The 16,139-nt window shown below is 37.6% G+C and overlaps 1 protein-coding gene across 6 annotated transcripts in view; it reads right to left on the bottom strand.

Moving 5' to 3' along the window:
• Nucleotides 1-16,139, bottom strand: part of KHDRBS2 (KH RNA binding domain containing, signal transduction associated 2) — a 420,341-nt gene that overhangs the window by 218,268 nt on the left and 185,934 nt on the right. For all 6 annotated transcript variants that reach the window (XM_068937467.1, XM_068937468.1, XM_068937466.1 and 3 more), the window contains exon 4: nt 1,088-1,234. In XM_068937467.1, the coding sequence (XP_068793568.1) occupies nt 1,088-1,234 (147 nt within the window). The remainder of the gene's footprint in view (nt 1-1,087; nt 1,235-16,139) is intronic.

The raw sequence follows: 16,139 nt of genomic DNA on the forward strand, positions 1-16,139 counted from the left end.
CATATGTTGTAACTAGCCAGTTAATAATTGCTTTGTAAATTGTTATAAATCTGAACTGAAGAAGAGAGGGGATAAAACTGACAAACAAGTCATAAATTATGATTGTTACTTGTTTGGAGTGATCATTACTACTGCCAAGCAAGTTCAAAATCTTATAACAAAGAACCTCATTTTTAAAATATTTCCTCCAGTGTAGCTATTATACTTGTGTTGGAAAATTCATATAATCCTCTGAATAAACAACTATATCATACAAAATGTATGTTTGTATAGATTCTGAATATTTAAAACAAACTGTAACTTATTTCACTCTGTTACACAAAGCAACCTTTATTTAGTATTTAGTATGCATAAGCTCTGTATAAATTTTTAGCATAAAAATATCATGAAGAAAATAATTTTGGAGAAAAACAATTTCAGAGGATTGAGAGTGTTTGAAGGAAAATCAATAGACAAGAAGGTAAATATTTCAGAAAGTGATATATTTAGTACAAACAGAAATTAAAAGATTTTTATTCCATTTTGTATTTCTTCTATTTCAGAGCATTTTATATTCTGAAGCATTTAAGGTTCCCAGCTTTAGAAAATATTTGAATGTTTACTTATGTAGTTCCCTAGCTAATGGAGGATTGCTAAACTGTTGTCTGAGTCAGGACTAGCTCTATAAACAGAAATATCAGTTTAAAATCTGAGGAATCTTTTGCTTGCACTGCTCACCCTGCTTGAAATTCATTAACTTCTTTAGCTAGTACATAAATCACTGCGCATACTCAAATGTTTTTACAAATCAAAACATTCAAAAATCCTGGAAGTGTACTCACAGTAATGACTAATGTTTGCAAACAGAAAAATAAATAAATAAATCCACTCTTCCTTCCAAAAAGCCAGGAAGGAAAGGAAAAAGCAATGATAAAATGAACAAGACAAAATGTATCAGATATATTGGGGGATCAACTGTGATAATAAATGCCTGCTCAGCATCTCCCTCAGATAAACCTCAAACAGACCAAATTATTTTTCGCAAGCCACAGATGCTTAAAGAAACAGAACTATACACAGTCAGAGAAGAATGCTATAAGCTACTCACAGGAACGAGGAATTTTTTTATTTCTTCCAAGGCATGACTCATACGAGAATATGCTTCCCCAGGTGGAGCAAACACTTCAATTAACACGTGAAGCTCATCACTCAAGTGTGCATATTTGGCTTCTCCACTTTTCCTTAGTTCTTCCTCCTATGAAAAAAAGGTGGGCTTTTTTTAGAGCTGAGAATCTACTAATTTTATATTGATTTCGCATTTACAGAGAAGATGGCAAAGTGACATAATATAAGGAGACTTTTAAACCCTTTGAAAAATAAGTCTAGTACAAGCCACTTAAAGATTTAAAAATAATTTGTGAGTGTTTGAATGATAAACACAGCATAATTATCACCTACAACAGATTTTAATCAGCACAGTGAAAAATGCTAAATACTCCAGAACTGAGTAGTGAAATAATAACTCTATAAGGTGAAAGATGCATTAGCCTGCCGGAATCTTAGCTGTTCACAAAAAATAAAATAAAGGTCCGTTCACCCACTTTGAGGCATTTCAGCATATCAGACTATTCATTGAAGTCTTTGACTTATTTAATTAATTCCTCTAGGCTGTACAATTTCAGTATCACTAAAGGAAAGCATGCCCTATATTTCTATTTGAGTCTTGATGTTTGAGTTTCAGTACCGGTTCCTGTATATGTTACCTATACACTCTTGTGTACCCCAGTTAAAATGGTGATTCACTTCACCTGGCTTTATTAGACAGTCTTCGTGTCCCAGTTTTCCATAACACAGGCCTAATAATCCTACTTTGCATCAAAGAAATGTTCTGAAACTTCAATCTACTTTTTATACAAGGCTTTGAATGCAAATTGTAATATACAGTCGTAGTAGTTACCTCTGCATAAAAAGCAAGGATATAAAGTAGTGACCGTGTTAATGCTATTGGCTATGGCAACATAATGCAAAATTTATGTCATTACTATACAAGACTATACAACTCATCAAGAAATGCTGAGTTGAAAATTCAGTCTTCAGAAATATTTTTAGAAAGGTAACTTTGAAGAAAGTATGCATGTATATCCTCACTCTATAGACAGCAAACAATCAAAAAAGTAAACTAATTTGTTTAAAATTGGCTAACAAGTACAGCTTCTTAGTATATACTACAATAAATCTTTATCAATATTTTGACATCTTACATACAAAAATTATAATATATGGTAATTGCTAGTCACTTAGATAGAATAATTTCACTTTAATTTACACCATTTTAGTCTTGTCCGACTTAGGGCATTGATTTGTAACACCAAAAATATCTGCACTGTGCTGTTTCATGCAATATGCTCCTACAGCACATAGTTGTTTTTAAGTACAGTAAAGATCCAGCCTGAAGGACTTTCTGATTTTTCCCAGAATATATAATAGTTGCATCCTTTAGCTCCAAAATCCTGGATCTGACTCCATGTTGAGTAAGAATTTTGGAGATTATGATAAAAATTATTACTTAACAAATGCGATCCAAAATTTCATTTTAAAAGTTGAAAATACAGATAATCTTTTTAAATTTAAAACCAAAATGAAGAAAACTGCATAGATGATATAAGCTTGTTATCTTACATTAGAGTTAAAATATCTTTCACATTATAGCTATACCACTGAAAGCTCATTGTAATGTACACAGGAATGACAGTAGAATATAACTGGCTGTCCTGAGATGTTACAGGGTTTTTCAGTTTGCTGGAAAAAATACATGATTTCAGGTTCTAGAATAATTTGATGCCAAGTGTCTCAATAGGATTAAATAACTGTAATTGTAAAATGGAAACCCAGTAATTTCTGTAAACTTCTTTCACGTTGCTTTATTAGGTCTCCTAAAATAAACACCAAAAAACCTCTCAAAATTATCTTTTAGGATAAAACTACTAACAAACTTTGCCAAAAATATAAACTGAATTTCTTCTCCAAATGCAGAAAAGGCAAAATAATATTTAGCTCACTATTTTAATGAGGATTTTGCACAGTTAAGACATCTGTAATGCATTTTAATAATGCACACCTCTCTCACAGAAAACTAGATATATGCTGTTTGGTGGTAACAATGGTGAGAATGTTTCTCTTTTGTTCTCTCAACCAGCTCAGAAATTCTTAAATCCATCATTTTATAACCTCCTTCCTCGGCTCAGAACATGCTTTCTCTGTCACTACTCAGCAGCCGTTTCTACAGCTGTTAGGAATAACAGGCTAGGGCAATGAGATTCTTAACATTTATTTCTGGAGACATTTAAAGATACTTTTTTCCCATGGAACACATAGAGTTAAAAGACTGAATTTTCACATGGTACCTATTCCCACAACATGGTTAAATGTTCAGAATATGGTTTGTCTTTTACTGCAAGTGTGTGTGCTGACAGAAGAGAGAAATTGCAAAATTGCTGAAGGAAAAGCATGGAAGAGTACGAATTCATAGATCATGTGAATGTTGCAGCAAGATCTGTTTCCCTTATCAACGAATGTGATTAAGTCTTCTAGGCCTAAATGTAGCCTTACATTCAATGTTGTCTCAGGTGTCAGGCATCTAACAGATGAAACAATAGATGCAACCTACTGTTGAGGAGACGCTCCTCTGGCCCGGACCCAGTGATACACTTTTCCGCACGGAGTACGGCTGCCCAGGCTCTCCCAGGAACATAGCAAGTTGGACATTGCCTTTTCGTGTCTTCACTAGCAAGTGCCACAGCCCGACAGGAGCAGCCTTGCACAGCAAAATGGCTAGTGCTGACATCCAGACTGTGTATATTTAGCATTATAGCACTGTCTATATCTAGCATTTCAAAGGGTTTTACTTCCTGCTATTTCTTAGGACCCAAGCAGTTTTGGATTTATAAAGTGAATGAAATAGATTCATTCAGCCCAGGGAATCCTGGACTTCTGGATCAGTGACAGCCATCTCTCTAAGTGCTGACCCGCAGGTTAACTATATATTTCTTGCTTACTTCCACTTCTGGTGCAGCACAGCACAGGAAACTCACAAATCACCCTTCAGAGACCAATTACCCCCAACTCCCAATCCTCATCCGTTCCCTTCTGCACGCCAATTCCCTTCAACTTTCCAAACAGACAACGTTATATCCCATATCCATAACCTGCTACCTGCATCAGACTTCCTTCATCCCCATCTATTGCCTTGAAGTCTGTCAACCAGTACTGTAGATCTCTTACCCTTAACCTGATGCGTGGGTCCTTAGCCCACTCCCTCACAAAAACTAACAGATATTTTGAAACATGCAATGTGTTTTATAATTTCCAGTTGAATAAAGCAGGGAAGACGAATTATAAAACTCTATAGCACATATTTGAGTAGTAGTGACCTCTGCAAAAGTGAAGCGTGTGAGTGATACGAACACAAATGCCAAGAAAGATGATGAATTCTCTCTGCATGAGAAAGCAGTCTTACAAATTTAAAAGGATGTTTCCTGACTAATTTCCGACTGGAACCTAGACCAAAACACTTGAGTAAAACTACTAGAAGGAACTTGATGGAATAATTGGAATTTGCATAGCAAACAAAATTACACAATTCAGAATGATGAAAAGAAAGTGTCCTGAGAAAATGGAAATGACAGAAAATCCAAGAATAACAGAAGAGAGACCTGTAGCAGGAATTGTATAGAGATCTATTTCATAAATGTAACACATGAAACTTCCTATATTGTAACAAATACAGCTATGAAAAACAATATGAGAATCGCAGTAGGTTTCGTATCTTGCAAGAATTTGCAAATATAAAAATAGTGCACAGCACAAAGATGATAATCACAGTACTGTTGTTGTTACAGAGGCATTTTTTACAGGATCAACAGACAATGCTACAGAAGAAAATTAATGACCATGCAGTTTGACAAACGCAAACCTATTAATTTTTAATCTGTACACAAATGCAAAACCCAAGATGCTCTCTGTAACATTGATATTAGCAAAAATAGTAAGTGAACTAAACACATGATAGGAATACATGACAGGAAGTTAACCAGAACAGATGTTAATTCTCATTGGTACCTGTTCTGGGGTTAAAAAGCTTTTAGGTCCCAGGTCCTATCAAGGAACAAAGTTCCCCGGGGAAAAAGAGAACAAAAAACATCTGAGGAATGATTTGAGAATGCATGAGAGGGAACAGTTCTCAGCAAAGTACAGAATAAAGTTAAAAGAGCTTAGGCATCCCTTGCTTCCTGCTTTTAAAGAAGCTATTCTTACTTCAATGAGAAGAATAAAGAAGATGAATATGCTCAGTATATGACCAGTAGAGCTAAGAGAAAGGGTGTACTCCAAACATTTGCAACACCTGCAGTCAGCTACAGACAATCCATAATTAAATATAGATATGTAAAACAGAACATTGCTTACAACAGAGTAAATTTGTGGAGATACAGATGGCAACAATTATTTTTGTGTACTTGAGGTGTCACCAAAATTCTAGTAGTTACCTAGGTGAAAAGGAGCAGAGATTTGAGTACATTCAGCACTGCCTTTTGCAATACAGCCTCTACAATTCAAAGGTGTTTTATTTATCTCCTGATACATTTCCTAACGAACTACAACATTTTAGTTGCAAAACGTATTAAGTGGTATCTAGATTATATTTTTGTTTAGATAGGTGAGAAAGAAGACAAAGACAAATAAGTAGGAGAACATGGACATAGTATGATCATCGAGTAATTACTGAAGGAGCCCAAACAGCTGGGATGAATGTTAAATGAGCAAAAAATATAATTCTGTGCAAAGGAAATAAAACGCCTAGGAGAAAGGTTAACATATTAAAGTGATAGATTGTACCAAAATTGAAGCTACAACCAATGACTACAACCAAGTAGTGATCTATGCACAAATTGCCTGCTAGAACAGAGAGCTATTAGTGCAGAGACAGAATTCACAAACCCATTGTGCAAAGATATTCAATGAGTATAATACACAGATGTCAATAAAAAGTTTGAAAAACTCATGCAGTAAATTAAAGATCCTCAAGAAACGTGCGATTGCCATATCTAAACATGCTTCCTATGAAGATTATTTTCACCTTAAAATTTATGATCAAATCTGGTAGCTGCTGCATTCAAGGTGCATTCAGTTCCAGGAAGAAGACCTGGCCTCAATTCATATGAGTACAAAATGCCATGTTCTGATTTATGAGAGGCTAATTACCAATTTGTTGCATCCATGCTACGAAATAAGTTGTTTGAACTCCCACCAAGCTGTTATGCTCTTAGTATGGGCAAAAGGAACATACATCATACGCAAGGCCAAAAATTCATTTTTTGTCTAAATAAAGTTTTAAAAGTCTAATTAAAGAATCATTAGTAGCCTAGTTCCAATGATGCTAGCACTTGCAGTTCAAACTGCATGCAGGTAAAATGCCATATACACACATTTTCTCATGCTTACCCCTTTCTGGTGTTACACTCACCCTCCCACTGCCCCTGGGGGTGCTGAGGTTTCCGGCCTTAGTCTGGGTGGAGGGCATGACTGTGCAGTGGCAGCATCTTGAGTCCTTTGCTGCAAGAAGTATTTATATGGATGTTGATAAATCTCTTCCTCTCTCTAGGAAGCACCTGGGGTAACTTTTAGCTATGTTAACAAGCTACATACGTTGCCCTTTCTCCACTGTTCTTCAAATCCATGTCACATCAAATTCACTATATGCATCACTAGTTACATTCATATTTACTATATGTTTTATTTATGCTGGACACTTGTTCTTTATTGTCTTTGTTACTTCCAAAACGGGTTTTACTCAGCTCCCAAGGTTGCATTCCTTTGATGACCAGGGACTGACCCTGGGGAATTGTTTATTGCCCTGGGATCTTCCACGTCATCCTGTGCCTCTGCTTTCAAGGCCTCTGCTGTCTTCCCACGCCCGTAACTCCTCTACGGTGTGTTTTTATTCAAGGGTCATAGATAGCCCATTCTACACATGATAACTACTTACTATTGCTATCTCTTAGTTACAAATGCGTATTAGTGTTACACCACACTTGTATAAATCTAGGCAAAAGCTAAAGCTACACAGATAATAATCACGCAGTCATTAGAAAATTGCCATTAGAACTGAAGAAGTGAAAGGGAAGCTGCATGGAAGACCAAGGCAGGTCCAGACCCAGCCTGGCAAGTCCCACGGCCTGCGTTGCTAGCTTAACACAATGCCTGTGGTGTCAGTGGAAAGAAAACATAAAATTACTTATTGCCATTGCTGAAAAGGTCTGAAAAATACTCCTGGGTAAACAGAAACTTTTTTTTCCCAGCTACAAATGTCTAATTTTCAATCTAAATACAAAATCTAGAAGTGGTCTGCTGGTTTCATATACGCTTGGTAATTCAATGAAGCACGTTTCAAAAATAGATGTCAATCTGACACGCTTGTCAATATGAGGGTTTTAAAAAAATGATTTGGGCTGTACTCAAATGTGGGTGGTGATTGCCTGAGCTACTGCGTAGGATGAGATTCTGTGCAAAGTAACTAGCACTAATTAGCACAGATTCTGTTGCCAAACCTCATCATTGCTTTAAGAAGGGGTCCTCAGTAGGTTATACAGGATTTTGTTCAACTACACCAGGTTGGTGATACCTAAGGTGTTACACCAGTATGTTCAAAAGGATAAATACAGTTAATTTAGTGTTTTTAAAAAACTAAGAGAAGACTAGAGATATTTTATAATGAGAGATGACACTGTAAGAACTTTAAAAGCTTACTGTGTTTGTCAAAATAAAGTAATGGGCCTGTGGCACAAGAAAAAAATAAGATTCTTTGGAGCAAAGTAGATATAGATTTGTTTACACTGGTTGCAGGAAACATGTTTTCTTCTCCTCTGCTATCATTCTCACTTTCCTGAAATCATCTTACTACCTCTATTACATCTATCTAGCTCTATGTATTTCATTGTACATTGAGCCAAGTTTTCTTGTTTTTTATAAATTTTAATCCCTTTTTCCAGAGACAGAGAGGCTGAACAGTCACCTTAACGTCATAAAACTGCTAGACTAGAAAGTTCTACTAATATTTCAGACAATCCAGTAAGCTGACTGATGATAAATTACCTGACCTGTTTTGAAAAGAAGGTTGCCTGTATTTATGTTAACAATTTAGAAGGTTCTCTATACCAACAATAATAGTAGATTTTCAAAATATATACAGTTCTTACTATTCTGGAAACATTAATCTTGAACTCTAATGATGAACTAAACACAGTGCTCCCCAAACCTGTATTTAATCAAAAAATAATATGTTCCATTTCAAATATACAAAAAGGAAAATATAAATTAAATATCAATATCTTTATTTTTTTTCTTCCATGTCAATAACTGCATCATTATTTCTATTGGTTCTATAAGAATGCAATTTTCCTCTCAAGGAATACATAGACAGAGTATTTGCATCAGATTTGCAGAGGGTATTCTGTCTTTAAGTATGGGGTTTTATGTGAAAAATAAATGTTTCAAGTTGTGAATGAATTCTTTTGCTACGCTTTACACTTCAAACTGAAATAAAAATTAACTTCAGTTGTGCAGTAATCAAGTACTTTGAAGAGTTTACTTTTGGTAAAATGAAGGAAATAACAGCGTATTCCTACCTTAAAACATTTTGAAAGGAAAAATTCTTGCCTAAGCTACTTTATGTGTAAGTAAAATGAAACAAATTGCATTGTATTCCCAAAGGCGAGTCAGCACAGAGTTTATGTCTGCTGTGTACCCTTTGACTATGAAGCAGGCTGAGGTGTCAGTTTGGCATTTCATTTAGTCATATATTTAAATCCAATTTCGTGATGAAAGATTTAAGTGCACACTTAAAGATAACTGCACGCTTAACTATCCATTTGATGAAGGACGCTTCCCCAAATACAGGCCTACAGAATAAAGTCACTGAAGCACTTAGGCATAACTTTGGTGCCTAATTGCTATTTTAGGTGCCTACATAAATAGCTCCAGACCTTGCCTGATCTAACTGCACAACCTACACATTTGATTTATAGCTACAAAAGAACTGAAATGCCCAGGATCTAGGCATGATTTAGATCCTAAAACTCAAATTTAGGCCATTTAAATTCCTACTCAGTAGCTGCTTAGTCCTGAAATCTATAGATACCTCAATTGTCAATGGTAACACTCCTCAGGCACAGAAGGGTGTGATCAGCAGTGTCTCATTAGGGCCAGAAAAACCTGAAACTTATTTCGTGCTTAAGCTTCTTTGGGATTCATAAACTGGGGAGGGGCTTAATAAGATAGAGGTTCTGAATACAATCCTATTGAATACAATAGCAGTGCTGCTGCCTTTTTACTTAATGAGATTGCAGCTAGACCGCTCATCAAGTTGTGCGGTACAAAAGTTAAGAAATAGGTGTTCATTTTAGGGAAGTTGCTACACGAATCCCACAAGAACCCTTTCTGGACGTTTTGTTAAACTCTTCATAAATAATCTAGAAAATGAGTTGAGCAGTGATAAAAATACTGTAGTTATAAAAACAGCTCTATGCACACTATTAAAGATTCTAGATACGTTTATTTCAGGGGAAAGCTCCTGGAGTCATTCTATATAATTCTACAGAAAGAATTAGTTCAGTGCCCGATAGCAATCAAAAGGACAACCTCTATCAGGAATTATTAAGAAAAAAAAAAAGAAATGAAACAGAAAACAGTATTATGCCATTGTAAAACCAGTATTCCCTTATCTTGAATGCAGAACTGTTCTATTGCCTCAATTTTAGAAAAAGGAAGTATTAGAACTAGAAAAGATAGAGATGAAAAGAATGATCATGAATACAGAAAAATTTCCATATGAGGAGAAGTTGAGCAGGAGAGGGTTGGTAACCTTGATGTTTGTCCAGTTAAGGAAGTCCTTAAACAATCAGTTCTGGATTGGAAGACCCCTCAATTTTCAGTTTCTTATGTTCCTTCTGAAGCTTTCACTACCGCTCCCTGCCAGAAATAAAATAGTCAGATCACTGGACCTGCAGGCTGAGCCAGTTCTTACGCTATTCTGCTTCATTCAAGAAAGAACATCTAGCTGGATGTAATGCGCTGTGCACTTAGAGAATAAAATCATTCACATATTTAAGATGCTTTTGCCTTATCATACTTGCAATTCCTTGCTGATACATTAGTTGCACCCTTTTTATTAAACAACATCTGTAACCAAGGCACATACACTTAAGGCAGTTATCATCTTTCAAATACGGAGCTCATTCCTGTTAATGTTTCTTACTATGCTGCACATTAGTTTTAAAAGATGCCCGCTACTAACTAGCACTCACGTGAGCCGAATGTAGCATGACGAGAGGTTCATCCAGAAGGCAATGCAACACCTCAGCCACCCTGCTCATTACAATCACAGCAAGGAGTGTAAAGGAGAGATATTTACAGCCACTTTGAGCTGGACATTCAGGAATCACGACTGTTGCAAGACATGCAGAGGAGCGAGTGCTGTGTTCGCTGCCTCCCCTCCTTTGGTGACAGCTACTCTGCCGACCCACACACGCAGCTAGGCTTTTTGAATGATAGCGTTGCGTCTCTGACAAACCACACGAAGTGCATCTGGGGAGCTAGTGCAGGTACAAGGTTAAAAACCCGGAATGAATCAGCCCATTTAACTCTGCAATGCTTTTTCTAATGAGGTTTCCATCTTTGCGGAGGTTTCCATGCTTTTTCCAGCCTGAAATGTAATGACACTAGGAAGCAGGCAACGTCTTTCTCTAAACAATTAGAAATAAAAACTATGCATCTCTAGGGGGTCACTGTTTTCCCTTCAGTGTACTAACACTCCAAATTTTCTTGGGATGGCTGCAACAAAAACTTTTTGATATTTGCATATGCAAAGACATGTTCTTCTACAAGGCTTTTTCCTTCCTTCTAGGTGCTTCCTTACGAATGGAATTTAGGTGACTTTTTGTTGGCACATAATAGTTATTTGGGGGTGGAAGAGAAAGGGACTTTTTCCTGATTGTCACAGTGGCCTAGTTAGGGGAATGGGGAAGGTCTGGCCTCCAGCATTTGAATACCTGACTGGTAAGCTATATTACAAAGTTCTCCTGCAACTTGGTAGATGTTCGTTACCAGTAATTATTTAATAAAGGCTGTCCCCTGATAAACCACTACTCAGAACATGAAAGTAGAAAATGAGTTTGAGGGTACTAACACCAACTATAGAAAGACACAACTATTTTCTACAGTGCCTTACATGCAATGGTGCTGAAACCCTATCAGTGGAGGAAACTGTCACCGAACTCTTATTTGGTGAAGGGAAAAAAGGGCCTTGAATAATTGGCAAGCACTATATTTCTAATGGTAAGAGCACAGACTAGAATGTTTGAACATCTAAATCACTTCACGGAAATATCATGCCATCTTCAGAAAGTTATTTGAAATAAACAGATCAATCAAATACCTGAAACATACACCAGTGTGTAGAACTCTCTTCACAAATACATCGTTTTTTCTGAGCTACAATTTTAATGTTTCACAAATGGCATTTTATGTCATAGTCACACATGACTTTGCAGGTTCCACTTTCTGACAAGCATGTTTATCTTAAGATAACTTGGCCAAGGCATCATGGCATCTTTTCGGTGGGACTCACTGCTCTAGTGGGAACTCCAGCGTTCCTCACTGCAAATTTTTAAAGAAATTATTCACCTAAAAAGATCAAGGACATTGTACCCTCACTGGGAGGTAAACTGGCCACTTTGACAAGGTGCACAAAAATCCTACTGTCACAGAGAATAACCTCAACCTTAATCAATCTGTTCACAACTATCCCAGTAATGAGGGGAGAGAGAGAACATAATGTCCTATGTGACTGCCTGCAAAAGCTGCACTACAAAACTGCGCGAGCTGGATTTCTCCTGAAGAAATGCTATTTCAAAGCTATTCTTGTGTCCTATTCATGTTATATTCACGATGCTGGTCGTAAAATACTTTCTGCTGTCAGTTCTCGGACTGAAAGGCATAGAAAGGAATAGAAAGTAGCCGGGGGGATGACAACGGGCTCCCTCTGGGTAGTCTGAAAACCTAAATTTTATTTCATTCTTTTATTGCTCCAAAGGAAACGTCAGCTGTTTATTCACTTGAGAGCCGCTTATCCAGGGCTGAAGGGGTCACTGGTGCTGAACTGGCCTTGCCAAGATGTTAGTGTCTAAGTGCAGACACAGCATCTCCTCCAAAACGTCACAGCACACTGCTCCAGAGCTTCCCATGTCCTCTGAGCACCATGCCTGTGTCCAAACCAGAATGCAGTAGCTGCACTATCACATGCACACGAAACAAATATAAAATTACATGAATAAAATAATCTAAAAATTCTGTTTAAAGCAGATCAGTGTACTCGAGAAAAGGATAAATATCAGCAATCTTCAAAGAGTCAGCTAATTTTACTGCACTAAAAATTAATGTTCATTTTGTACTTAAGTTTTATCATCCAGATCATCCTTGGCAATTTAAAGCACTTCTCCGAGCCCCTTTACGCTTCCAGATTTATTCAAGAAGACATAACCTTGTGCACAGGCTTTCAGTGTTGCAAAACTTTCATTATTTGGTAGCCGTATCTCAGATAATCATAAAATATGCAAATTGCATTAGTCAATTATAGTCATGTCTGCTTAATGTCACCACCAGTTTATCACAAAATGCCCTTCTATTAAAACGATTTTCCTTGGGAACACTGTAGCCTGCCTCTGGCTGAAAATGAAACATTGCATTTGTTTTCCAGTTCTTCAGCGCTTTAGCACCTGTGGTCTCCCTTGTTGCTCATTTTCAATACCAGTACAAATGAACATAAAATAAAATTGAACAGCAGCTCTGTTTATGACAGACTTTCTCTATAGCCGAGCTTTTTTTTTTGTTGTTGTATGAACATCCTCAAATGTTCTGACTGATATTAAATGCTGAGAGGCCTGTTTCCCTGCTTTTCTTCCCTTCTCTCCTAAAGTGATAAGAGGGTAAAATCAAAAATAAATCCTAAATCACATGGGAATACACGCCCAACGGAAACTGAGCAGAGTTTCAGCTCCAAGAGACTTAGCTTCTTTTGCTATATTTTCCATTTGAATACTTTTTTTTTTTCTTCACTGAATGCATGCAAAGAAGGAAAGTTTTAAGCCCTCTGAGGACACAATTACATTCCACCAGGCTGTGTTCAACCTCAAGTCATTTCTGGCTTGCTAAACATGTGTCTGAAAAGATAGTTACAGGGTAGCTAAATATTTCAGTTCCCTAACTTTGGTGTTCAAAAGCTAGATATTTAAGCCTAACTAGTCATGTTGAGCTGTCAATGGAAAGACTTTTAGATAGATACTTTTACAGGGTGACCCATCTCATGCTGAGGTAAGCGTTAAAGATACGCTGGATGACTTGGCCTGTGGAGGTGACTGTTTCTCTTCATTGATGAAAAGGGGCCTAACTCACACATTAGGAGGCTAAATGTAGGTGAGATAGATCTTGTTCTGGGCATATCTAAATACCTTCGTATTTTCTAAATATCTTTTTGGCTCTGCCAAAACTATTCTAATAAAGAAGTAATCAAAGTATAATTAGCAAGTGTCCAAATGTAAATGTGTTATGGCCTAGTACTGGCTGGATTCTTTTATCAAAATTCTTAGTATGAGGGAAAAACAAACACTGGAACCATGCTAGACAAATTTAGACATTGCTAGGCATCACTTTTGAAACTGGATGAAGGATTACAAACATCATCTAAACTATTCTGAATAAATGCAACAGAACCAGCACGAACTTGAAACACAGTTTCATACCAGTTTTCTCCTTCAAACACATACTTTGTTAACTGCTTTCATTAGACAAGCTGGATAAAAATTGAACTATTTTACAACTGACCTAAACGTTACACTGCTGGTGACACAGAGAGCAAACAATGAGGTGCCAATCTAAGCAACAGGAGATGCTTGTTGAGATGGACCCATTACCAGCTTCAGGGTAACCTCAGCCTTTACTCCACTCAGAAATAGTGATTTCAGAAGCAATGTTGGGCAACAAATCCTGGTATGATTTAAGAGGGATAATATGTCTAACTATGAGAAACCCCATTTGTTTTATTTTCATTTTACATTTCCGTAAGTTACAGATGGCTTGGACAATGATGAAGTTTCCTAGCAGAAAAAAGCCACACTGTATGCCATGCTTTGACCTTTATTCTGGAACCTGTGGCAACATTACCATGTAATAATAGTTGATTAATTAAAATTCTTATTCAGCAGTGTCTTACCAATTATCTACTCTCCATATTTCTAAATCTGTCATGCGAGGGCAGGCTCAGCCACTCTGTGCCTGGGCAGCTTGAGCACTTGCATAGTTGTGATGACATTACATTACTCCATGCACCCGAGATGCACGGAGCAATCCAAAACAGGAGCTTTAGATCCCCACGCAGTAATCAGAGCACGGCTACCTTCTTTGCTGATACTTCCTAGCTTTTCTGCAACTGGGCCGCATTGTCACGGCTTTTTGCTCCTCGATTCCCGGGCCCTGCTCAGTGCCTGCTGCCTCTCTTTGTTCTCCTTCCTCCATCTCTTGGTGCTGCCCCTCTTCCTCAGTCCTTGCTACAGTTCCCGCACATCCTGTCCTACATTAACACTTCTGCTGCTGCTGCCACACCTCCAGCTCCAGACGGTAAATATGGTAGACCATGGCAACTTGCCATGTTCTTTTTCCCGTATCCTCACAGAGAGCACTTCACCAGTTGGGGGGACCCATATATAACACGACGAGGAGAAAGGAAAGAAGTCTTTCCTCCTTCCTTCATCTGGGGGGAAAGTTCTCCTCCGAATGATTTATTTTTAATATTACTATTAGCAAGCCGCATTTCATGGTAGCTCCCTCAATCACATTCTGCCAGAATGCATTTCCGTGCTAGGAAGTTTCAGTGGCAAAAAGTCCTCTTGGCAATCATTTTTTGCTACTGCTCTTTTTGCAGATTCCATTTGTGTTTCAGCAGACGGCTTTTCCCAGCACTGGCGAGCACCCTTAGGAGACAGGCTGCGGCAGTGCACGCGGGGTGCCAGAGCACCTCCCCATGCAGAATGAGGTCTTCAAATGTCCACCTCCCACAACGACTCTGTATAAGCTTCTCATCTCCTTTCGTGCTGGTTTTCAATCTTTCTACCATTCTATCCTCAGAAACATGGAGACGGAAAAATGGGAAGAACTGTCATTTCTGCTGTAGAGAAATGAAATCATATTCTTCGGTGTCTGTGGAAATACAGATCAGCAAACATAGCAGCCTAGTGTGTAAGAGCAGAAATTAAACGCCACTTTGGGGTGGATAATATAGAAAATAAATGTAACCAACCATGTGCATATAATGCAACCATGACCCTGAACTATCCAAATGCTTCAGACTGTGGGCTGAATTAAAACTACAAAACTGCTGGAAAATCATATAGTTCTGTGCTTAGGAACTGCTATTTTTTTATTTCAATTCCTACAGTGAAAAAAATACTCAACTAAGTGGTGCTAGCACATTCTGTTACGTGGACAACGTGCAGGAAATAAGGGCTAATAAAACAGACTTTTCAACTGAGGGTCTCCCAACTTTCTTTTGCACAGAAAAAATATAATAAAATAAAACAGAAAAAGTTATTTTTTTCAGATTATGCAGGTATTGAGAAATCAGTGGCTGGCTAGATGTTTGCATGTCGTGGGTTCTTCTGGTAAGTTTGGAAAGAGTCCTTTTCCCTAAGTCAGCACATTTTATTGAAATACTTGTCAACTTTGAGGAAGCCCAGCGTGCTTTCTTCTTTTTTACCTTGTGAAGCCATACTGGTAACAACAGCATAGAGTATACTTTTCTATGAAATTAAAAGGAAAGACTGTATTAACTATGTACAGCCAGATAATGTTGTTGCTATCACTACATGTTGTTTACTGGAAAAAAAAAATGTTGAGGTCGACTGGGAAGTACCCACAGCGCAGCGATGGGGAGAAGCATATAGGCTGCCTGCCAAACCTAGGTGGTCCAGCACAAGCCCAGCAACCAGAGCTCACTGAGGCTCTGGCTCTGTGTAGCCAGCGGAGGCCTGAAGAGTTTGCTTTGACAGTGTACCCTT

Source organism: Struthio camelus, chromosome 3 (genome assembly GCF_040807025.1).
Source record: "Struthio camelus isolate bStrCam1 chromosome 3, bStrCam1.hap1, whole genome shotgun sequence".
Lineage (NCBI taxonomy): Eukaryota > Metazoa > Chordata > Aves > Struthioniformes > Struthionidae > Struthio > Struthio camelus.